At 31.9% G+C, this 27,013-nt stretch overlaps 1 protein-coding gene across 2 annotated transcripts; it reads left to right on the top strand.

The window, feature by feature from the left end:
• On the top strand, positions 1–26,599 carry LOC128155320 (uncharacterized). Of its 2 annotated transcripts, XM_052816966.1 has the most exons (14): positions 1–149; positions 375–549; positions 3,334–3,434; positions 3,605–3,739; positions 8,841–9,014; positions 9,316–9,431; positions 9,721–9,847; positions 10,883–11,235; positions 12,741–12,788; positions 23,984–24,070; positions 24,161–24,295; positions 24,430–24,516; positions 24,769–24,975; positions 25,152–26,599. In XM_052816966.1, exons 1-14 carry the CDS (start codon positions 101–103, stop codon positions 25,206–25,208), a joined length of 1,851 nt encoding a protein of 616 aa, XP_052672926.1. In that variant the 5' UTR covers positions 1–100; the 3' UTR covers positions 25,209–26,599. The 2 variants fall into 2 exon arrangements, with proteins under 2 accessions (XP_052672926.1, XP_052672925.1); XM_052816965.1 differs by lacking the exons at positions 23,984–24,070; positions 24,161–24,295; positions 24,430–24,516; positions 24,769–24,975; positions 25,152–26,599 and adding exons at positions 13,305–13,658; positions 18,491–18,827; positions 21,271–22,415.
• The last annotated feature ends 414 nt before the right edge of the window (positions 26,600–27,013 follow it).

Raw genomic sequence — 27,013 nt, 5'->3', positions numbered from 1 at the left:
TCAATCAATACACGTCGACTACTGAAGAAAGATGTGAAACTCTCAACTGACAATCGCTTGTTTCAAGATCATGTGGAGTAGCAATATGGATTAAAACAATATGAACTTCCGGAGTTTGATTGTCATTGTCTCACTTCTGGTGTGCACAGGTAACTCAATATCAAGTCTGTAAGATCAAATGATCAATGAAATTCAATATACTGACTTTATAAAATCATTTTTCCTATACTACTGTGAGTTGGTGCATGCATATACTTCATACCGAATCATTGTAAAAGTAGCATAACGAAAGTGTTATCATTATAGATCCAGCAATGCAATTTGGTTCGTATAAATATGTAGGCGCTCAACCATTAGTGAAATTATTTTTTCAGAGAGTACATGCGTCTTCCCGGGGAATTTTTGGTCGTCTGGCATTGACTCTTGGTATGATAGCCACAAGGGAACCCTTAATTTCACATCCACCACCCTCGCTGGTTGGCAGGTGTGGACGATAGGTTCTTTCACATTTACCTGCGACAGTACGGACCAGACCAACTACGTCCTAAGGTTAGACTCCTTTTTACCGGTGTTAAATGTTTTGTGCTGATAATCTTAAGCTAAGCTTCTTAAATATCAAGATCTTAAGACTGAAAACCGTTACGTTTAGCGTTACACAACTAACTTTAGGTTCAATATGGAAATATTTTCCTCCCCGTATTTCCAATTTTTAAAATTGTCAGTGATATTTTTAATACCCTTTAAGGTACTTCACTACACCGAGACATATACTTTTTAAGACACTACGTCACAAGATGGCGATTTAGATGTTTTGTTAAACTGTTTGTATCAATCGATTTAGATGTGTATCGTCATAGCTCAGTGATTAAAGTATCAGGTTGTGAACCGCAGGTCATGAGTTCGAATCCACATGGGGCTTTTGTTCATGTTTACTGAATGACATCTTTAAAAATATCATTTTTTATCTAAAATTGCACATTTTTTTTGCCTATTTGACATATATACTTCTTATCCATCATGCTTTCTATCATAATCAAGTAATTTTCTGCCAATTTGAGAAACTATTTCAAGGTGTAGTGAGGCACCTTAAATTGTCATTGACATGTTTTATTACCATTTATGCGATGTCAACTTAGGTTTTTGTGTGATATAAGCTGTAGATATTAGCGGCAATAAATAAGAAAGTTTTACGCGTTCCTTTTTTTTTGGGGGGGGGGGGGGGGTCGAGAAGATTTTTATTGCTATCTATTCAAGTCATTATAGAGAAAATGAATGTATAGTACGTTATAACAACAATTTACCAAAAAAAAAATTAATCATAGTCTTAAATCAACAGGAGGAGTAATAGCAGAAAATCTTTGACAAAAATGACACATGCACGAAATAGAAAAAATGGCTGTATAGAGACTCAGTCAAAAATAATAAATACGACGTGTATATAAACGAGTATTCCCATGGAATCTACAATTAGATACGGCTAATAGTGTTGTGTGGATGGCAACTCACACCATAATATTATTTATCCAATAATTAAATTAGTACTTGGTTTATCTTGAGTATTTTTTTTTTAAATATAGAACAACTCATTGGCTAAAATAACGGGTAAAAGTTTAATGAGAATATCCAGTAGGGATGTCAATCGATTAATCGGTTAATCGCTATTCGCTCCGACCGATTAACTGGTTACTTGTATCAAAATACACATATTTCTTTAAAAAGTTATTATTTTTTTAATACTGATAAATACCACAGAAAGCACGATAAGAATATTCTTTCTGTTTATGTATAAATAAAAAAATTATATAAAAATTGTAACTCATAATTATACAAAAGAAATCTTATACAACGATCATGAGCAAACAGTCATGAAATAGTTTCACATAGTTGTATATTATCTAGTAAACTTTTCTTTTAGATTCCTAGATGCCTTCACAAATGTGACGTAATTCGTAGCATTAGAAAAATCTTACAAAATCAACACCTTTAAGCAGTTTCATTTTTTCAATTAAGCTGTTTAATACTTATGTTTGATAATCATGTTAAAGTTAAAATCTGAAATGTGTAATAGAATCAGTAGGATATAGCCTATATTTTGATTTTATGACATTTCCTTTTTTTACCAAAAGAGACTGACGATATATGATAAAATTGAAAATTATAAATTGTTATTTAAAAAAAATCAAAGGCCGGAACGGCCACAAAGGCGTCAAGCTGACATTTTCTTTTATATAGAATGATATCAATAATTTGAAATTCTGTACTAATATATATAGTCGTTTATCAAATAATATTAGAATAAAAAAGGAAATGAATTACGTTTTGTGCTGTTTCAAAAACAATCATCAGTATAATTCGTTATAAAATATGTAGTGATGAGTTTATAATACAATAACTTATCATGGTTACAAAAATCGAAGAAATTTCAAAGTTAAAAAAAAATTATTATTTTCTTTCTGCTTTAAAAAGTCTTTGCACATTTCACAGGCTCATAATTTGAATACATTAACAGTGTGTCCCTAATTAAAATAATAAAACATACTTTTATTTATTTCAATTCCCGTTTGAAACAAGATTACCTATGCTATGGTTGTTTACAAACAAATCCACAACACGTGCTATCTAAAATGCTCGACCAAACCAACTGCATTATCGTGTTTATTAATTGCAACAAAATCTCTAGATAAGTTTATCGCTTACAATTATTTTGAAGACCATGCCCGATAACAAATACATTTACATATCAAATTTTATTTCTATCGGGCACAGTCTCCAATCAAAATGTAAGCGATAAACTTAAATAATATTTTAGTGAATGTTTACATTGCACCTTATTGTATTCATCCGCCATTTCTTGATTAAGCAAATCTATACTAATGCAATGAGTTGTCAATAACCAGGGAGGCAAAGATGGGTTTCTTGTACACAATTTAGTTGAATAAAAGGAATACAAATCTTGTAATACGTTTAATACTTCAAGGAACTTATTTTTTTATGCGCATCAAAAAGGCGGTGCAGTGCATGAATTTTTGGACGATTGCCAATCCAGACGATCGCTAGAAGGCTGCCGAGCATTAGCTCGACGCCTTAATAAGTCCTCCTTTCACTTTTAACTAACCAGGGATACTACTGGATTAGCTAGGGCACGTTTCACAACGTCTTAATTTAAGGGTTGTTGTAAGAAACTCCTATTATTCCAAAACAACGAAGCGTTCAGCGCTCACGTTCACCGGTCTGTAAATGAGTGGTTTTTATGTGCAAATATTGTGACACAATGTCTCGTTTTTTTTAAATATTGAATATATATTTGTAAATAATTTGAATTCAAATTTTCAGATCCGAAGAATTTACGTATCTTGGACTAAATTTGGAAGCTTTCCTATGCCTGCGGATGACTCAACAATCAAGCACCAAATACACCTACGACACCCCGACCAGTGAGTGATTGTACTATAGACTGAATGCAATTGCTTTGAAAACTCGACCTATGTTTAGTATATTCTAAGTGTTTACTTATGAACATAATGTAATAAACATGGTATGAATAATACCATAATTGAGTACTGAATGTAATAGCTGATTTTCTGATTCTATTTTACACTGCTAGATCAGTTGAGTGACGCTGGAAATGAAAGAATCAAAATATATCTAAAAGATGACAAAAAGGTAGTGAACGTAATAAGCGACTTCTGCGATGCCAGTTCAGCGACGGATCTAACGAATCACATCATGGTCAAAGAGGGTAGGTTAAGATTCAAGATCAATTATGTTTGAAGACAGTCTCTTTGAAATTCATTTTCTTTTCTGTATATTTAAGAGATACGTCGGTTTCTAAAAAAAAAACAACTTGCCCCTTACTATATCTGCATCGGTTCTATGTAATGATCCGACATAATACTTACTGTTAAAAAGAATTTGACTACTATGTCCCCAAAATAAAATTCCTATTCTACATTGGCATAAATCTCGGCCACAAGACGTAATTGGGCTTTTTTCTATATCAGGTGTGGGATGGGGCCACAATAGGGACTCAAGTTTTACTTAATTAAGAATAAATATAGAATTTTTTTTAAATCTTCTCAAAAACAATTAGACTAAACAAGAGGCCCATGGGCCACATCGCTCACCTGAACAGCAGTTCCTTGTGACATTCTATTTCGTAGCATATGCTTTTTTTTTCTATTTTTAAACATTGAACCCTTTATGGGGCCCCAGTATTGGTCCGAGGTTTATAGTTGGCTTTAACAACATAAATAGTAACATTGGAATGAAAATGTGTAGCACTGTGGCGGGACCGCACGTACAAAGCCTGAAAAAATGAACGTAGAAGAGTTCCACATCAAGAGGAATAACTCTCAGACTGTACGGAACAACATCAAAAAAGATATCTTTTGGTTCCACTACATTAGAGTTTACACAATATGAAGATCCTTGCATAGTAATCTCACAAATTGTAGCATTATAGTTCTCGAGAAAAACTTTTAAAAACATTTTCAATATATCTTTCTAGGTTAAACTTTGAACCCATCTTGAACCCCAGTATTAGTCCAGTGCTAAAGCTTTATTTATTTGGAATCTACTGGGATGCTTGCATAGTAATCTCACAAGCTGAAGCATTATAGTTCCCTAGAAAAAGATTTTTAAACATTTTCCCTCTTTATTTCTATGCTAAACTTTGAACACCTCTTGGGGCCCAGTATTAAATCGAGGGTCACGGCTTTTATAATTTCGAATCTACACTATTTGAGAATGCTTACGTTGTTATCTGACAAATTGAAGCATTGTAGTTCTTGAAAAGAAGATTTTAAAACATTTTCCATTTATACTTCTACATTTAACTTTTAATCCAGCTTGGGTCCTCAGTATTAGTCCAGGGGTCACTATTTTAAAACTATCAAACCTACATTATCCAAGGTGTTATGCAAGGTAGTAATCTAAAAAATTTAGGCATTGTAATTCTTGAGAAGAAGATATTTAACATGTTACCTTTATATTTCTATAATAAACTTTGACCCCCTTTTGGGGCCCCAACATCGGTCCGGGGGTCATGATTTTACCAATTAAGAATCTACATAAGCCAGGGATGCATGCATAGTAATTCCACAAACTATAACATTGTAGTTCTTGAGAAGAACATTTTTAAACGTTTCCTTTATATTTTTTTAAATGTTTAAATTTTGAACCCCCCTTGGTGCCCCATTATTTGTCCGGGAGTCACGATTTTTCAAATTAGAATTTACATTATTTAAGGATGTACATGTATCATGATGTATGCATAGTAATATCCCAAACTGTTGCATTATAGTTCTTAAGAAGATTTTAAAACATTTTCCTATATATGTTAAAATTTAAACCCCTCCTGGGGCCCCACTTTTTGTCCGGGGGTTACGATTTATACAATTTAGAATCTTCACTATATATACAACCTATTGTGTAAATATTTGCATTTTTGGTGCAATAGTTATTGAGAAGAACATTTTTAAACATTTTTCCTATGTAGCTCTATGTTAAATTTTGAACCCCGCCTGGGGCTCTAGTTTTGGTCCGAGGGTCACGATTTCTACAATTTAGAATCTTCACTATACATATCAAAGGCCGGAACGCCCACAAATGCCTCGGGCTGACATTTTCTTTAAGACAGGTATCATTAATTGAAATTTCTGTACCTATAATCGTATATCAATTAATATCAGAATAAAAATATTTTATGTAACTAAATTCGTACATATTATAGTATTTTTTGCCAAGCAGACAACATACAAATACACATAAAACATGGGTTCATCAACAAGAGTGCACAATAGCCCTCGCCGTGCACCGGGACACATCCGTCCTCGACCAGGGAGCCCGCGGAGATCAGTGCAGGTGTCACTACAGTATCAAATTTTACTTATTTTTATATTCTTACCAAAGATGCACAACTTTACATACAGATTAAAAATTCAAAACGAACTTCTGGAAAAAAAATCCTCTTGACATATTTTTAAACAACGCTTCATTTACAATTTTCTAGCAAAATACACACGTGCATCCAGCAAGGCGTGAGACTTTGTTTACCTCCAAGTTACACATGTGTTTGAAAATCAAGCCCGGGCCTTCCCCCCCCCCCCCGCCGGAAACAACACGCATCAAAAATTCAGATGACCTCGCATTATTACAAAACTGGGATAGTTAGACCTCTTACTCATTGTTTTTCATCTTATAAAAAAATCAGCTCCTGTTGCGTGCGGAAACGCCCCGAATTCAAAGGAAAAATCGGGAATTATTTTGCCTCAGCCATGTCAGTGAAATACTGTTATGACACCTGCACGCGCTGTCTGAGTTAGGTCGTACGTGCAATAAGTCCATAAATACCACAAAATGCAACTATATTTTTATATGCAATTTTAACATCACCATGTGACTGTATACTCAGTACATTTCCTTATAAAATACGTAGTGATGCATTTGTAATACAATGAATCATAACTCATCATGGTTACAAAAATCGAAGAAATTTCAAAGTTCATAATATAAATAAATTATTGCCTTTCTGCTTTAAACACTCTTTGAACAAACTTTACGGGTTCATCATTTGTATACGAGGGTAACACATAAACAGTGTTTCCCTAATTATAATAAAACATACTTGTTTTTAAATTGAATTCCCGTGTAAAACAAGATTATCTATGGTATGGTTGTTTACAAATAAATCCACACCACGTGCGTTGATCTGCCGTATCTATAATGCTCAACCAAACTAGCTGCAATCTTGCAACAAAATCACAAGATCAATTTATCGCTTATAATCATTTTGGAGACCGTGCCCGATAAATAATAATTTTATATATTAATTCTTATTTTTATCGGGCACGGTATCCAAATAAAATGTAAGCAATGGTCTAAAATAATATTTAGTGAATTTTTACACCTTATCGTATTCATCCGTCATTCTTATTTAAACAACCTTTTATACTTATGCAATGAGTTGTCAATAATCAGGGAGACACAGTTGGGTTTTTTGGTGCAAAATTTACTTGAATAAATGGAACAAAAGTCAATAAAACATTTTTCCTATGTATTTGTATGTTAAACTTTGAACCCCGCCTGGGGGCCCAATTTTGGTCCGGGGGTCACGATTTTTACAATTTAGAATCTTCACTATTTACACAAGCTTTTGTGTTAATATTGGCATTTCTGGTGTAGTGGTTCTTGAGAAGAAGATTTTTTGAACATTTTCCTATGTATTTGTATGTTAAACTTTGAACCCCGCCTGAGGCCCAAGTTTTGGTCCGGGGGTCACGATTTTTACAATTTAGAATTTTAACTATATATACAAGCTTTTATGTAAAAATTGGCATTTCTGGTGCAGTGGTTCTTGAGAAGAAGATTTTTAAAGACACGCATCCTATACTCACTGTTTCGCAATTATCTCCTTTTTGAAAAGGGCTTTACCCTTTATTTTAACAATTTATAATCCCCTTTCCATAAGGATGCTTTGTACCAAATTTGGTTAAATTTGGCCCAGTGGTTTTTGAGAAGAAGTCGAAAATGTGAAAAGTTTACAGACGGACGGACAGACAGACGGACGGACGGACGGACGACGGACAACAGGTGAGCAGAAAAGCTCACTTGACCCTTCGGTTCAGGTGAGCTAAAAAGCTGGAACTTGTATGGAAGCATCCTCATGTAGTGTAGATTTAAGTTTATTCAAACCACGGTTCCCTGGGATAGGTTGGGGCCACAATTGGGGGAAGAATTTTTAAAACAACTTCGTCTAAAAAACTACTGGGCCTGAAAAGCTTGAATTTGTATGGAAGCATCCTCAGGTAGTGTTGATAAATGATGGTCCCCGTTAGTAGGATGTGTCCACAATTGGGGGATGAATTGTTACAGAGGAATAAATCGAGAAATTCTAAAGATATCTTCTCAAAAAATATTTGGCCAGAAAAGCTTAGATTTTATTAATTTGTGTGGAAGCATCTCCAGGTATTGTTAGGGTTTTGAGGAAGACTTTTGCCTGCTTTACTTCGGCAAAATATGCTTACGCTTCAATGTATATAAACCCTTTTTATACTATTCGAAATTAGATGATTTATTTTTATTGAATCTATAGAGACAAACTGATAGGAGGTATTATAATATATCGAATGATTTATCATATGATATTGTGTTATGTGATATTATATCATTATGATACGTATACTATATCTTATTATATAATCGTACCATATTACATGATATTGTGTCATATGATGCAATATTGTATCATGTGATACGATATTGTGTCATTTGATCTTGTATTATATTGCACCATATGATCTTGTATAGCATGATTTGATACAATGTCTTATTATATTTTACAATATTGTGTCATTTGATCTTGTATCGTATGATATTGCACCATATGATCTTGTATAACATGATTTGATACAATGTCGTATTATATTTTACAATATTGTGTCATACCAAACCACGATAAACAATAGATAATTAATTATGATTTTCATATTGCATGATAAAATCGTTGAGCTCTGTAATCTTTGACTGCATATCATGATGTTTTGTCTTATGTCTATGATTATTAGTGCGTGCATCTATTATATGAAACCAAGCCTTCCATTAATGAGCACATTTAGTGTCGAGTATAGGACAATTTTAAAGTCATGATCACAAGCAAATTATGACATGTATTACCAATACGTTTTTCCCATCTCACGATTTTCAGAGTATTTCGATATTTGTCTATATCCTTTTCTGATTTAGGAAATCAAGAATAATATTGGTTTCTCTTTTAAGAATCGATATAAATACTTACCGTATATTGTCCAGTCCCTTAATAAATATCTAAATGTTATTTTTAGGTGGAATCGAAGACGCCAAAATAACTTGTCCTAGCCAGTTGCAGATGAACTGGAACTACACTTATGACACCGGCAGTGGAAACGTGTGCGACGATGCTTACCTCGACGTCTGTACTAACACAGGAGTTTTAGATTTTGATTACACGAAATGTACCCAGACCCAAGCATACTCCAGTAAGTCAATCATTAAATTCTCTTAAATCTTTTAACATCATTATTATCACCAACAATATGAATTTGATAATAAGATATAGCTATCACTTGTTTTCTATACCATTTATGGTACAACTCTTTTTCTTATTCTGATCAAACATCAGTTAGAGAAAATTTCAGATTTTTGATTAGTAGATACCATATGAATCTCTTTAACATCGGTTACTAGTATTGACACGTGATGTCAAAAGATACTTGTCCCCTTACATTCTTGAAATGATCATTACATGCAATCATTGATCACTTTGTTACGTTTTGGCAGCTTCTGGAGAATTATACTGCCTGCACTCTACAACGGTTGGTTCCTACACTTATCTGTATGTGTATAACACAGATACAACAACAGACGAATCCACCACCTACAGATTCACTTGTTACGTGAGTACAATCATTCCAATAAAAGGTACTAGATACAAGTATTTGAAAAAAAATTAAATAAAAAATATCCATTTTTCTTACCATATCGTGGTTAATTATTGACAATCGCTAGGCCTATGCTCCGGCTATGTTTGACGTTTTCCATGAATTAGATTTTCTTTTCAACTACTCCCTTTGTCTACAGTAGATTTGACATACTGAGTAAACTTGATCGTTCAGTGAATCTATTGATGAAATACTCAAACTGCATGTAAAATAAATACTGAGTAGTTGTAAATTTTTTTTACAGATCATATCCTCCGATAGTAACAATGTTTTCATGTCCCAGAATCCTCAAGACTGTCCACCAAATGGGAACTCTACGTACGCCGACTCTAACGGAGCTCTCGTTGTTCTGTCGTCTCTCTCAGTTTGTCGTAAGTTGATGCATTAAGTTTTTTCTTTAAACTTTAAATCAATATGACTAGTTAAAAAATGATAAACAATTATAAATAATCTTCTGAAAAGGAATGTTGGTAACGGTTTTACTATGTAAGACATAGAGAAGGATTCATACTGCTACATGTAAAAATTTGCGATAATTCTGCTATGAATGGTCACTACCTCTATGGTTTTGAATCAAGCTACATGTTTAGCTTAGATATACGGGTAAGCTAGGAATTTAACAGTCGAAAGTTTGGAGCTATTTTGCGGATCTTATCACTTCCCAAAAATAAAATGTTTTTAACAAACAAAGATCTATAAATTTATAACGATTTATTTACACGTAATCTGAATTGGTATAAACTATTATTATAGCATATTTAAACTAAGCTTAAAAGTATCGATAAATACATTTCAAAGTCGGCCAGGTACACTTGGGTACAAAATATCTGTATGCAAATGAAAATCGAGATTTGTGGATAATTATGTTTGTAACCATGGATGAAATAATCGTCACTAGCAAAAACCAATCACTAAACAATCTTATTTCAAAAAGAATTTTAAATGAAATTGCGAAATTTAAGTAAAATGTGAAATTTTGAAATTCAAACTGATGCAGAGTATATTTTGACTGATCTAAAGCAAACATATAAAGAGCGAATAAACCATACTTTTTGAAGAATTCTAGGTTGTCTAGTTGTAAAATAATTTGTATAGATTCAAAATAAATATCGGTACTTTTTAGATCAATGAAATAATATATTGTTGTCTCAAACCGACTTCATTCCAAGTCCAAATTTTCACTCTTGATATTTGTGAAGAACGATAATAATTTAATGTCGATTGTTCTAGAATGGATTTACCAAGACAATAAACACTAATTGTCAATTGTTGAAGTTGAAAAATGCTACCAAAACTTCTTTCCGATATTTATTTTTATGTCTTTTTGTATCTAGTTGGATTACCGTTAAAATCCATTTGTTTCTTGCTCACTTTTGTTCACTAACCAATCTTTTCTCTTATTTTAGCAACTGAAGAAACATACAGTGCGACAGTGGCGATCGTACTTGGATTACTAGCATTTCTTATAGTAATTGCCATTGTAATAGCCTTAGTATATTACTGTTACAAACGAAAGAAACGACTTGAAGCCGAAGCATTGAAGAAAAAGGAAGAAGAGGATCGACTAGAAAGAATAGAAAGAGAAAGAAAAGAAAGAATTCGAATGGAAAAAGCTGCCCTCACTCCTACCCTTGACCTGGGCCTGCCAGACGATTCGGTGTATGACATCACGCGCCTATTCTACGAGGACGAAGAGCCCGTAACGCCAACAAAAGTGGAGACCGACTTAAACGAAAGACTTATAGATCGAGACAATGAGGTTTGTAACCTCTCATATTTGACATCTCCACACTACGTTAAAAGTGGTTTTGGGTCACTGGAACCATAGGTTCAAATGAGATTTTTTAATAACAATATGTCTGCTGTCTGAATCTGTCGGTGTCGTCGCTGTCGTCGTCGTTACTTTTTACATTTCCATCTTTTTCTTTAGAATCAAATGAAGTATGCTTGCTTGATGGGAAATCAAGTTTCTTAAAAAGAAGAGCAATGCCTCTTATTCAAGGGAAAACAAGTGTTTCTTTTAAAGGAATGATCGGCATGTGATATCATTGGTCAGATCTGTTAATGTAATACGAAAGCATTACGCGTACATGTACTAAACTATATATTGCACCTTTTTGTTGATTTCCGAAATAGCAAAGCATGTTTTACTTTTACTAGGCGTATTATACTTCTAATAAATATTATAACGCATATGTGAAGAAAAACGTGAGTTGAATCATTATGATGTAACTGTATAAATGTTTTATTTTCACTGCAAACGGATAAGAGTAACGTTTTAGTAATCTTCGTGTAATTAAATATTTGAATGAGGTTGCCATTGCATAGTAAATAAAGTAGTGCAAGGTGCAATGCGTGCGCAAATAGTAAAACTTGCCAGATGCCTCATATGGACACAACTGTGAACGGCCGAAGCCGATCACAATAATTGACAAACTAAGTGGGTGTCTTAATATATTCTTCTTAATAAGGACTTCGGAACTAACAAATCACAAAAATATGTAGAATCACTCTCATTGAGCATAAATTTAATAGAGTATAGATTCAACTTTGTTCAAATGGGTTCCCCCGGGCCAGGATGGCTCCTCTAGGGGGCTTAAGTTTAAGGTCAATTTGTTTAAAATATCTTCGAACATTTTTTTCTGAGTAACTTTTTATGTACATTTATCAAAAATATGGAAACATAACTTTATAGTCGAATTCGATGTTCTACAATGAGCCAGAATGTGTCCACAACAGGGGGCTAATTCCGGCTGAATTGGATGAATTGAAAATTGAGAAAAACAAATTATATATCACATGTAAATTTCACCATATGTTCCAATGATGAAATCCAATAAAGCCCGAAAGTTTTGATTACACCCCGACTGAAATTATCACCTCATAATATTCAAAGAATGATTACTTATATTTACATGATTTTCATCAAATAATTGAATATAAACAAACAAACCACACTTACGCCCATACTGCGCCCGTCATTTGAATTTATTGTTATTGGTCTATAAAGTATAAAATCGATACGTAGTGTAACGACAGACAAAGACACTAAAATGTAAATATTTAAAAAACAAAACAATCTAAAGATTTTATAACCAGGACAGAACATCCCCACTTTTTTCTTGAATTGGTCTTAAAACATATGATAGACAGCTACATTGTCTTCGTATTTTTTGATTGACCTTCGTATATATCTCTGTTAGAACTATGCATTACCACATAAAATAAATAGTACTTTCTATAATTGATGTTTTCTTTACACAGGCTTTCAAGAATGATGAATTTATGGATGAATACAAACTGCGACAAATGGTAAGTTGATAAGTTACAAACGAAAATGTGTCGTCTTATTTTGTTTTCAAAGCAACAGTAATATGTTTTATGATTTCATGTTTTGTCAAAGTTTTTTCTGTTTAAGATTGTCTGTCATCAATTTTCGTGACCTTGCAATTTGAATGACCTTGTATTGATAAAAAATGTAAATGACGAAACAATTAGGTAAAGGGTGGGTTTGATGCTCTAATTTGAGCAGTGTTAACTTTTTATTATGCAGCGAGTACCTTTAGTGACATTCACTTGTTGAGCCAGTGTAACTAGTTATTGAAACCTTTGCCTAAATTTTATGATCATATTTCATTATTTAACAGTTATATTCTATAAGTATTTACATGCACTTAGGATTTTAAAAATCTAGCCCGGGTTTGGATATTTCAGGGTTTTGGCTCTGCCTCTTAAAATTCATATTTAAAAAATGCTTATTTTCCGGAAAATAAAACGCAAGCCATCAAAAGGATGGTACGCGATTTGTAAGCAGAATTTAAATTTTAGATGGATTCTGAGGATTGGATTGATGCCAGGAGACGCAAAGACGATGTGGAAGAATTTGAAGTAGCTGAACCGCGCTCTAAGAGTGCGATGAAACGACTCAAAGAACTGGCACGAGAAAAAATCTCCAAGACGAAAAATAAATTTCTCCAAAACAAGGATTCTATTACCGAAGGTGACAAACTGCCAGAAAATGAAAAGGACATTCCACAGAAACCGGAGGAAGTGATTTACAGTGATCATGATTCGGATGAATTTGACTTTTTTTCGCAAGCTGGATGGAAAAAAAGGAAGAACACAATGAACTTGGACGGGGAGTGGGAATCAAAAAAGAAGAAGAAAAAGAAGAAGAAAAAGGTAAAGTTAAAAATAAAGGTAAACATAAAGTTAAATATGTTGCATCTATAAATACGTGAAATGATTAACAACTCAGTTCTGATTACCATGTGAAGAAGTATAGCTTCTTGAATTTTAAACTTCTTTTAATCGACAACAAAAAGAAAATTTTCTTTACAAAAAATAAGCAAAATCTGATTGAATTGATTCAAGTATTCGAGGATCATTTTGATTTTAAGCTGAACGCGAATCATAGATATTAATTCACTATAAGGATTTTTCTTTCTTTCACATTCAATTTACCTGATTCAGTGATTGCACACCTCGAACTCATGGCCGACTTGTATTATTACTTGTTATAGGGTCTGCTGTATTGTTTATTTGTTTTACAAGCATTTTTAAATGCTTTGACTTGTATACCGGTTTCACGTATACACTTTAAACGCATGGGTTGGTTAATATCATCGGATTATTAGATATGGTGTAGTTAAATGGAAGTACTTAAAAAGAAAAAATTTAATTCTTTTTTTTTTTTTACAAAGTGGTTGATCTTGTGTATTCAAGTGTTTTAAGATTTACAATACAATGAACACTTAATTTCAAGGCAGTGTACGAATAATTGTGATAAAAAGAAATAATGACAAAACATTGATAATTTCCTAAATTTTGTAAGACTTAATACATGAACATACTACATTGAGATAAGAGTTAATTGTTAAACTAGATGGAAATGAAACTTATATCATAAGCTTACTTGATATAAACAAAGCTTACTCAGAGAAGTTAATCTATATTTTAAAAGGCGACGAGTGATTTTACTGAAAAATTGTTACGATGTTTAGACTGATGAATTTACAAAAGCAATTTTGTATTCACTTAAATATCCATCAGGAAAATTCCGCAAGTTTATGGCTAATCAAATTAAATTCAGATGTGCATGTTATCGATGCACTTTAACATCCGGGGAACGAAGATAAATGCAATCTGTTTGTTAACATTTTCATTTCAGATCCACACCCTCTTTTTGGTTGGTTTTTTTTTCTAACCAAATAAAAGCTTTTATTTACTTTTAATACATATATATTTAAAAAGAGTTGTAACTGTAGAATGTGAAGAGACCTTCTTTTTTGTAGAGTAAATATCTTTTACTTGTTACGTTCTAGTTTATCGTCAATAGTTTAATCGATTGATTTGCAACGGTTTAATTATACTTGGAAATTATAAGCAACACTGTTCAAAGCTATCAATATGTTTCTAAAAATCAGGCAAGTACCCTTTGAAATGAGATGTTGCATTAGCCTTTTCCTCAAATGAGTCAATACCTTGTACTTCAAGAACTATTATGTACACCGATGCATGAAACTTCATAAGAATAAACATAAGAAGATGAATTACAGAACAATGTCTTCAAAAACATGATTTTATTAATACACAAATAAGATATGTTATCCAATATATTCATATTTAAATTAGATAACTAGTTATTCAAAATTTATCCTACAGAAGCAACTTGTTGAATCAACATTGTGCATTTCTCAGAACATTACAGAACACCTACATTTGCAAACCCTCAATTTTCATTTAAAAAGTACGTGTTTTTGAAATAAAAAGGATCAAGTCTCTGCAGTACATGGTTAGACATAAACTCACAGACATGCTGACAAAGTGATGAATGTCCGCCTAAAATCTAAATATAAATACTTGTTGGTCTCATTTAAACAATAAAATGCTTTATTTGGTAATCCATGCATGATATGAATGTAGCGACATTTCAGAAAATATACCTTGCCCATGTAAGCGGGTTGTGTAATTTTTTTCTGCAATGATCGCTACCTTCATAACCTGCATAAATCATTAAAGAAACATTGCTATTGTTTATATTTACATCTGTCTTTCAACAATTTCATGAATTAATCATAAAAAGTTAAAGAAACTAAATAATTGTCAATGTACATCAGTGGGAGAGGTAAAAGAAATAGCCAAGCCGCCGTATATAAGATTCTGACTCTAAGGGACCAGGCAAAATTTATCACTATGATGGGACCGGTACAAACAGGCATGGGACAATGACTTTTTTCATGTAAAAAATAAAGCATGGGACAAAACCTTTTTTGTATGAAGTACCAATGGGACAAATACTTTTTTAAATGAGTTACAGTTCTCAACTCAAAAGAAACATTTATTATTTTTAAACATATTTTATTTTTTAAACACAAAAAATCTTTTGTTTTAAATCATTTAAGAGGGAGTGACTCCCCTTGTTATCCAAAATTGCTACCTTTAACTTACACTAACATTCTATGAAAAGATATCTCGTCTTTAAATTAGAAAGCTTAATATGCAATTCTGAGAAAAAGTATGCCTCATATTGCTAATTCAATTGAGGTTTAAGAGAAATATGGCCAATTACTAGTAAGTGAACCCACCATTTCCACTCTCTTATATTTAACACAGATTCATGGGGCTCTCCTTCAATAAAACATATTTACTTAATCTGTTAGAGATTAATTGATAATTATTCTACCTCCTTTAATATGAAACCTATTTCAAATGCTTCACACATCTACATGATATTACATGTATCATGATAAAAGCATCAAATCACTTAGAAATACCCTTACATGTATGCCCTTCCCTTATGTTTTGATTTTCATAAAAAACATTAATTTGAAATATTTTACCTAATATTATGAATTTCCATAAGTCATTTCTCACACATATTTGAAATAATCATCGCTGATGCTGAGAGTTGCTCCTTTTGGTTAATTTGATGATTTGTTGCATTTTTATTCATAAATAGACATGCCATCCTGCATGTGATTTCTTGTTTCCATGAAAAAGGAGGCTAACAATCATATTTAGTGAATATCTTAATATCTATTCTGGTTTTTAGTCTCCTTCTATAAACCATGCTAAAACAGTAAGACCTAGAAGTGTTGAAGGAGAGCCCCATGAATCTGTGTTAAATATAAGAGAGTGGAAATGGTGGGTTCACTTACTAGTAATTGGCCATATTTCTCTTAAACCTCAATTGAATTAGCAATATGAGGCATACTTTTTCTCAGAATTAAGACAACATGCCTTAAATTAAAAAAAAAAATGAAAAATGTTCAAACTTAACATTTTTTATGCATTTATACAAAAATATAACCCCCAAAAAATAATTGTTAACAAAAATATTGTTAACAAAATATAACAAAAAAAAAAATTATATTGACAATAAAAGGGCAAAAAGATGTTGATTTTTGTTCATTTTAAAAGTAGCAACCACAGCAGATGTTATTTGAAGGTCAAATGTACATTTATATATCCTTCATGTAATGTTAATGGAGACAATTAATGGAAAGATGGGGGAGGGGGTTCAACTGTGTATATAAATACAACTAAAATATCACTTTTGGACAGTAGGAGCATAAACTTGGGTTTTTAGAGATTTTGTATACTATCATAACTGCAGGTGTCTACATGTAAACTACATTTGAAAGATTTTTTTTTTTTTTTTACAAAAATTGAGTCTTAAATGTCAGGTTGCTTAATGTTATTTCACCGGGATTGGAAATTCCTACTTTCTATGCCAATTTACTAATGAAGATTTACTAGTAGTATCCATGGGACAGTAACTTTTTTTAAGCCTAAAGGCATAGAACACATATTTCATTTCAATGTGAAAGCCATGGGACATGTCAATTTTTAAGGGATATTTTTATTTGTACCGGTCCCATCACTGTGATAAATTTTGCCTGGTCCCTAACATCATCATATTGTATCGTCCAGTCAGTGATTTCTTAGTTGCAGAAGGCTTCGACCGATTGATAAACTTTTTAAAACCGAATAGTGTATATATCAGTCAGTATCTACATCGCTGTAAATTACAATCGGTTTTCATAAGAAATAGAGGAGCAAATTTTAGTAAGATGTAAATATTTACAAGTATTTAAAAAAAAAAGAGTCCTTAACTTGAAATTAATAACTACTGAGTTTTTTCTTTACAAAAGATGTCTTCCATGTTCACCATAAGCTGTTGCTGTAAAAATTAAAAGGGAATAAAATTCGTGTCATTTCAAAACTAATAGTGCAATTGCTGTTTAATTGCAATTAAATGATTCGTTAAAAAAAATATGCATTGTCTGTTGCAAGATACGGTTAAATAAAACCTAGCATGAGAATGTATTGCAGAGCCAATCAATTATTTTGTTTGTGATAGAATAACTTGATTTATATTACTTTGAGATTGTAAGAGTTCCTAACAATAATAGATACTTTAAGAAAAAATAACTATCAGCCACATTTTTATTGGACATGTAATTGTATGCTAGCGCCAAAGTACACTCTGCACCACGTAAAACTCCCTGCTTCATATAACGACCCTGTTACACGCTGGAGTTCAAGTGGCATCATCCATGTAAAATAAGGAAGAAGAAATAGTTAAAATTTTGTAAAATTTTCATTCTTAATAAAGACCTTCTCGAAGTTTTTTTTATTATTTTAACCCTGCTGCTCGTAATGTTATGCCAAATGAATTTGAAATCATAAGCCAAATTTGATAGGGACCAGGATAGAGTTAGCAAAAGAATGGGTCTTGAATTGGTATAATTTTTGTTATTCTTTACTTTCAAGAAAGAATATATTCCTTTATACCAAAAATGATTTGTTTATCAAATTCCTATAATTTTCTTAACTGATATTTTTTTTATTTAACACAAAACGACTCATTTGAAAAAAAGAGAGTGTACTTAAATTTTATCAATTACATCAACGGAATAAAAGTTTTAACCACTTTTTGTATATTTTTTTTTCAATCCATTACTTCTGATATACATATGTATAATGGGTTGGGTTTTTTTTTTTTACAGAAAAAGGGATCATCTACTTACAGTGATATCAAGATCAATAAAATTCCTCTGAGGAGACTATCACGAAGAAGAAAAATTGACCCAGATTTACCTGTAGTTGAAGGAGAAATTCAACTACCATTGTATCGAGATGATCCAAATATGAAAGACTTGCCACCTCTTCAAAGAGTTCATCGGAAGCGTAAACAGATGTACTGGAGCGATATGTTTGGGGACATTCATGGAGGCCAATCTATCGACTTAGAAGCAATAAACAGGGTTAGAATGTCCGAAAACAAATGGAAATTACTTCTTGAGGAGCTGTATGCAGATAAGCAGTACTTTGACTATGCTAGAAGTATGTATATTATCATCAGATATATATATATATATATATATATATATATATATATATATATATATATATATATATATATATATATATATACATTTTATTTTTAAAGTTTGATTGTTTTCCTATATCTTCATACAGTGCCTTTTATTTTAAGGATATATATGTATAGTTTAAAAATGGCCACAAGCATCCAGCCCTCTTAAGTTAACCTTCACATGTTAATTAGAAAAGTGATAAAGCTAGGAATAGGGGCTTTTTTTCTTTAAAAGATAAATAGAACGACATGCCTTTTGGCTAAAAATATTTTCTTTATTTCTATAAAATGAAATTGAAACTACATCTTTGTATATTTTTTATAACAATTTTTCAAATTACCATCAATTCAACAATAGCATCTTGACAGCACAGTAACTGAGTAAAGTTTTAAAGCTCGTGATCAATGCAGATAGACAGATAGCATCACAAAATTAACAACACTCAGCCTTACGCACTGGAAATGCCCAATGAAAATTGCCAGTTTTTGCAGACAATTGTTCCCTATTTAAAAACACAAATTATACAAAATGAAGAAAAAAAAAAACAATTTAAATAAACTATAAAGAAAAAATATAAAACAACTTCTACATAATGATGGGATTGGTTTTTTAATAGTCTACATTCTAGGCCATGTGACCGATCGCCTGAGTGTTTTAAACGGAGTTTCTACTTCACGCCTGATTTTATTATTTAATTGATTTGTAAAAAACACATACATTGATTAAAAAAGCGTGTCTGATATTCTTATATAATAGGCTTTTGTAAGCCTATTTTGTGTTTTGATTGATTGCGATTTATTCCAGTCTTCACGAGAGAGTACAGTGTACAAGTATTTATTAACGATAGTTTCTTTATTACATACTTAAAGCTGTACAAAATCGAAATGTTAATCCAGTTTAAATATATAATTTTTATCATTTGTTTTGTTTGTAATCAAAGAATTGATGAAATAGGCGTCTCATCATTTTAAATTCACACTAATTCGAAGATATTCCTAGATATTGCTAAAACTAATGGTGCTAACCTTGTTTTTAAAGCTCATAAAATTATCATCGTGAATCGATACCTTGATTCTGATGTATAATTTCTTTTTGCACCAATTCTTTAAACAAAAAACACAATCAATTGCAAGCCAGTTAATCGCACGTTACATTGATCCGTTCGTATCTGTCCGAATCCCTTTGTTTTTTCTTTAGCATATTTATTGCTTTGTGACCGATTTTATTTTTTACCTTTCTTTGATTTGTAGGGAAAGAGTTTAATCTACCAGAAATCTATTGAGAAATTCAAAAAAATTTAATTTTTATATTAATTTTTTTCAGCGATTAAATATATTTGGTATAAATTCAACAATGTATTTGCTCTATAACAAACAAAAATGAAATATGAGAAAGAAAATGACACTACTTAATTAGATATTTAAAGCATAGCTGGTGCATACATATTTAAGTAGACACTAAGCACACACATGTTTTGTTTATTTTCATAAATTGTGTTTATATCTAAGATTAGTTTTATCAAGAAAAAATACTGCTTGTTAAAGTTGTGCTTAGTATCCTTTTGTGAAAAAAACAAGATTTTGTTTTATTTGATATCTGACTTGTATGCTACTTGTTAGTGCATTTAAAGAGACAAACGAACAAATTCTTTGTCAAAGTCAAATAAACAGAAAAAAATCCTAATTTTAAAAAGTAAATCAATTTAGGCACGTGATACTTTTAACTTTAAGTTCTGTAATTTTATTGTTCTTGCTGTTGCCTTTTCCCATTTTTTTCATGCGTTTCTAATTAGCGTGTGATTTTGAAGCCATGATACACATTAGTCTTTTCACATTTTAAAATGGAATAACATAAAGCATTATTGTTTTTAATTTTTATTTAAAATCAATAATAAAACAATAAAAAAACTAATGGAAAAAATAAATTATTTAAAACTGGAAATTTTATGCTTTTGCAGTTTAGTAGCCCAAGTTTGTCATTTAATAATTATTGATTTTATGATGGTATAGGACACATGTCGCTATTAATCTGTATAAAAGTACAATATAATCAAACAACTTTCATCCGTTTAGAATTTTCTAAATTTGACCAAAAAGTGTTATAGAATTTGGAAAGATGAACATTTTAAAAGCCCGAGCGGGATTCGGACTAATGACTTACAGATTCTTAGTTAAAGCTCTAACCAATTGCACTACGCTGTTAGGTAGCATATCTGGGAAAGAATTTATAAAACTTTTACTTGCTTTTATTGTTTACTTTGATAGGAAGTACGTTCCAATATGAAAGTGCCCCGACTACCATTCTCCCAGTTGGTGAAAAAGCTATCCCCCTCTAGAAAATAGTTATGTTAAACAAAAATTTTATAATACTGTTATTTCACTAATACCATATCGATGGATATTTTCTTACAGAATCATCGGCAGGAAGGCGTGTAGAAAAAGACATAAATGCTGCATCAAATCAAAGCCTTGATTACCTTTATGACCGGGCTAAGTATTGGAAAGATCAGCCTCAAGTTGAACAAAAATCTCCAAAACCTGAAAGAACTGTTACTCGGAATGCTTCGCCTAAGAAACGTTCGTCGCCACCGAATGACAAAAATTGACTTATTAGTATAAACGAATTAGACTCTACAAGCTAGTGAAAATACATAAAACTCAATGATACAGAAAATGAATTCAGTGATATATGTTGATTATATTGATTTGTACATATATGCTTCATCATTCCTTGATTCCTTAACTTAACCAGGTATTCAAGTCGTTATACGTTAACTTACATCATAAATTATAAGTAATGTCCACCATGTTTGTAGAAATTGTTGTGTTAATTAAAAGAGTGAACACATTATTCATGAACTTCCCTCAAAATCAAAGCTTGCTAGTAGGAATTGAAAAATAGGGGCTCATTGAGTAAAAAAAAATCTGATGGTTATTGTTAAAAACAACAGAAGAAACTTCCTGAGTAAAGGATAAATACCATGAAAAGGGCTACAAAGAGAATGAAGGGCAAAGTTTTTTTCAAACGGAGGGTCATTGGGAAAGGATTTAAGTTAGAGGGGGTATCTCAAAAACAAATGCAGGGAGTGGATTAAAACTTTTGACTAGGTTAGATAGCAAGCCTTTTGTTCATGTTCTTTTGATAACCAAATATCAATTTCAAAATTGAATGTACAGTTTATTGAATTAAGCATACTGCAGAGTATAAGGCTACGTTTTGTAAAATCATTATAATGTAAAAACATGTATTCCTTTAGTTTTAAATTATCTGCAGTCTTCTACGCTGTAGAATGGAAAGAGCATTAATGGAGTAATTATATTATCGTTTTCAATTCCTTTTCTTAGTAATTCATTAACTTGATTGGTCACTTCATTTATCAAATGTGATATATTATGTAATAATATCTTAATTTTGTGCTTAATCCTAGGCGTTCATATTTCGTTTTAATAAAATGAAACATTTAGTTGTACGTAAATGTATAACTGTACGTAACTGTATCTGATTTATGTCATGTGAAACTTTGATTCGAGTTAATAAAGACAAAATAAATAAATAATCAGAAATATTCTTTATTGCCCTCCAGGACGAGTTGATGCCATAGCCTGGCCCAGGCCGCTCCTAAATCCACCTGAATCAGCATTTTTATTTTTTTAAATCGTATTTTGTATTGTAACTGATTTGCTAGGACTTGAATCATTTTAGCGAACAGCAATATATGTTGATAATTTATTGCAAGTAATACAAGTGTTAACCAGACTTTAATATGCCAAAAATAGTCCGATAATAATCAGAGTTTTCACCGTGTGTTAACGACTTTAGTATTGGTGTTACTGACGAAATGATACTTCATTCCTCGGTTGAATGAAATATATCTAGCTAAAACATATTTGTACATGTAAGATGTCATGTTTTGTTAAACCGAGACTAGAATATTTCTTATTTGTTCTGTTTTAAAGTAAACAGTATTTGTTCTACTCGTCTCCACTCATTTTACTTATTGGACTCTTATTGGTGGGCAGTTTCATTAACAAACAATTAATTTTTATTAAAAACACACACACACAAATACTGGTTTCTTTTTGGTAACCTAAAAACATGCCTTCGCGGGAATTAAATTGGAATTTCGCATGCAAAACTGAGTGGAAAATCCTTGAGCATTTGAAATACAAATTTAGAAATAACAAATACCTACACCTAATACTGATTGTCTCTTTTGCGGTAAAACAAGGAACACATTTGATATGACTGGAAGAACCAAAAAAATGCAAATACCAAGACTTTTTCAATGATATCAAGATAAAGGACCAATCCTTTAATAAGTGACCTATAGGAGAGAAGTCTAGATATCACAAGACGATTGAGATTTTGTTGAGTATTATGCAACATTAAGCAAAAATGTTCATCTTGAGTTTTACAACTGTTTAACTCTTTATTTTACGAAATAAGGAATCTTAAGGAACCAGAATCTTAAAACTTTGAAACTATGTAATTTTTAAACGAAAAATACTTTTCGCATTTTTTTAGAGTAAGAATGATTTGAAATTCAATTCTAAACAACATGCTATCTTCAAAACAATCAAAATGATTCGTATTAGGAAGTAAAGTGGCTTGCACCTAAAACTGAGTGTTTCATTTATTTCTAGACAAAGAACATGTTGATTTGACTAGTAGAAGAAAACTACAATACTAAGACTTTTTCAAGGATGTCCAGATGAAAGGACAAGCCCTTAAATTAGGGACGTTTAGGGGCCAAAAGTCTTTTCTAGATACATATGTATTTCAAAAACGTTTGAGATTTTGTGGAGCATTTTTAAGCAAAGATGTTCATCGTGACGTTTTAATACTAAGTGGCGCTTCAAATAAAGAAATCATATTTAGATTTTGAAAAGGGTCGGCCATGCACATTGAGACACTTAAATGGGACCTACATGTATATTGGCAATTTGATACTGAAAATTGGACGGAAGACATGTCCGTTGCTTGCAACAATATGGCATCTAGTTTACAATCGTCATCTAAAATGAATACTGTATATATAGAGATATATAGATAATCTGTATCATTCCATTTTAACATTAATTTTTCTTATCGTAACTTCATAAGCAGTTTTGTGTAAATTTACAGCTGAAGCAAGCTCGGAAAGACAGATTGAAACCTAAGAAAAGAAGCAATTATGAAAAGATAGATTTATCTAAGATAGACAAGTCTAAGGTATGGCTGTATAGATAAAATTGTCAGAATCACAGTACAGTGTAAGTGCATATCGATAACCAACATTCAAAATGACCAAACTATCTACAGAACCGCTGGGAAATACATAAAGCCCTGGCGGCGGCGAGCCGAGCACATGCCCGTGCTGTAGCAGATGGCGACACATCACTGGGGAGTTCACCGTTTATGTCTACGGGGTCCAAGTCATCCCTCCATACAAAACGTGTAAGCACTTCAAATTTGGATACATGATATGTGAAGGAGAATGCAATTGTATATTTTATAACACAAAAATTCCTTTTAATTAAAATAACTAAGTATTCAAACCGTATGTACACCAAAATTTGAATTTATTTAAGGTTTCGAAGAAGGAAGTTCCCAATATCTTGCAGTATGCATCCAATATGCTTGTGCTTCATTTGAAAAACAGCAAAGAAACTAAAAAGGTAATATATATATATATATATATATATATATATATATATATATATATATATATATATATATATATATATATATTATGTGACCTGATAAAGCGATGGTGAATAAAATGTTATTTCTTTACGATATAGATTAACTTCATTATCACGTTTCATGTTGCAGGATTTAACCGGCATTTGTTTTGTTGGTTTATTTGTCTTTTTTTTAAATTTATTTCTTTACTTAGTCTGAAACAGCAATTCGATGTTCTTTTAAAGATGAAAACTACAAAATCTGATCGGGTAAATGGCTGGTATCCCTTGTCATCACCAGGACAAAGGAAGGACACAAGGTCTCCTTTGTCATGGAAAGATATATTGGAAAATTCCTACCATATGGAGGATTATTCCGAATATGCTAGAGTACCAAAAGGAAACACAGGATTTCTACCCAGTCGAAAGCATAGAAAGGTTGCGGATGCCGAGGTATTTCAGATGTATTATGTGAATTGTAGCGAATATCTTTAACATCTTTTTATGAATAACCGAATGAAAGAGTCATTAGTATGGTCAAAGTTACTACAATTTAAATGCATTACTTTTTTAAATCAAACTTAAAAAGCTCGACAATTGTTTTACTCAGTGATTATATTATTTTACAGCTTGATCGGGAAATAGATCCAGAAAATGTGAAACATCGATGGCATCATCTTAAATAGAGAATAGATATGAGCCAAATAGTTTTGTTCATTTCTTGCACTTGCTTTTTAAGCTCCAGTCACGCATCGCCGAATAGCTTTTCCTTACGTCGAAACGGGGGCACTTGAAACCATTCCTTAATTTTCTTCTGTTTGCGACATTACCTCATTGATTATGTGAATACGTTCAATAGCAATTTTAGATAATGTTTGGTGAACTCTGTTCTATCGGGCTAAAATTTTTTAACATGTATAAATTTTGAACAGATACAAACGGAATAAGATAAGAAATACACGAACTTCTTTTGCTGTATTTTTCTTTCGTTAATCTCTCGTTGACCTCATTCACAACCAAGGATAAAGCGGTTCTGCTCTGACTTGACTAGTACAAGGTTCGATCAATGAAGTTTGTTAACTCCGTCCCAAAGTGCTTATGCAACAAAATTTTAAAATTGCATGTACTCTGCATTACATATTAGTGAATAATCCAGGGTCAAAACGATATTTGTTCACAAAATTGAATTAAAAAATATTTGGTTTCTCTATTGAAACCCTTCCTCTATCTTGTCGGGTTTAAGAACTACTCAAATATAAAGTCTACGAAGATTTTTTTTTCACATGAAAGCCCACGGATGATAACATTAGAATTTCATGGGGTGTCCCGGATGAGTTCACATATCAAATATCGTTAATTTTTTCCGTAGGAAATGTGATTTCGTTCCTGTGAGTTTCTCCGGGTAAAAAGATATGGCGTGATTCGTGATTATGCACATGTAGAAGGTTTGTTTTCGCTTTTATCAATTTCAAACCGATCAATTGTAGTTTGGAAGGTATTTGCATTTTCGTTAAGAATCGTCAAAAGACGGAAATGATAACTTAGAACAAACTATTGATAGCGTACGTGTGTATAACGTTGATGGAAACTTCAGTATCTGTTTTATACTCTTCAAAACTCCGAGGCAGGAACATTTGCGACGGAGAAACAACAAGTAACCCGTGAGATGAGTTTTATTGTCGATTCCTCATACGTTGGACGGCCATGAGCGATATCTGTTCATATGTTGCTGAGACATCAGTCGTTCTTACAAATACCGTTTTGTCCGCTTTCATGCGATGCGCATGTTTTACATGGTATTTGTCAAAAACTATGAGCGATGTGGTCCGCCAGGTTATTTTAGCTTGCACTGTATGTTTTTGGTGATCTTTTGGTCTTTACCTTATCGAAAAACTTTAGACTATAACCAAGAGTCTTGATTTGTTTAGCCGAACAACCAGTCTCTCTATCTCCTGTTTTTACTCGTTCGACGTTCGTTCTGCTTATTCATTGAGCTTTGATTAAGATGTCATATTTTGTAACTTTCAGTAAAACTTGAAGTGAATTTTATCATTAATAAATTTACATTTGCAAATATCTTTCTTTTTGTGAATCTAAAAATGTACTGATGATAAAGAGCAAAAATGGGCATGAATTTAAAAACTATGAAATTCATTTCTGTAATAAATTTACTCACCTAAATTCATGTCTTCTCTGGAGTTAATTTATGTCTAATGTATTATAAACATTTGTCAACCAAAAAATATTGCTTTCTTAAATTTACAAATATTGTTTATGATGCGTCATAAAATAGTTTTTTAAAGTGTACAAATGTTAATACACATACATACATATATGCATTATATGTATTTCCTTACATGCATCAACAGAATAGTAAAATCGTGCATATCTATGTGAACGGTTTAGGGAGCAAAAGGTCATTAAGGATCTAATCCCAATACGCATTAATATCTAGCGGGGAAAAACACTTTCCATGTAAACAATTATAAAA

Source organism: Crassostrea angulata, chromosome 7 (assembly GCF_025612915.1).
Source record: "Crassostrea angulata isolate pt1a10 chromosome 7, ASM2561291v2, whole genome shotgun sequence".
Taxonomy (NCBI): domain Eukaryota; kingdom Metazoa; phylum Mollusca; class Bivalvia; order Ostreida; family Ostreidae; genus Magallana; species Magallana angulata.
This window is presented reverse-complemented; position numbering and strand designations above follow the sequence as displayed.

What these genes read in the sequence shown, in the direction of transcription:
- LOC128155320 (XM_052816965.1), top strand. Translation starts at nt 101, where the DNA reads ATGAACTTCCGGAGTTTGATTGTCATTGTCTCACTTCTGGTGTGCACA. An exon ending in CAGACCAACTACGTCCTAAG is followed by an intron (nt 550 to 3,333) that starts GTTAGACTCCTT and finishes TCAAATTTTCAG; the next exon opens with ATCCGAAGAATTTACGTATC. An exon ending in CACCTACGACACCCCGACCA is followed by an intron (nt 3,435 to 3,604) that starts GTGAGTGATTGT and finishes TTACACTGCTAG; the next exon opens with ATCAGTTGAGTGACGCTGGA.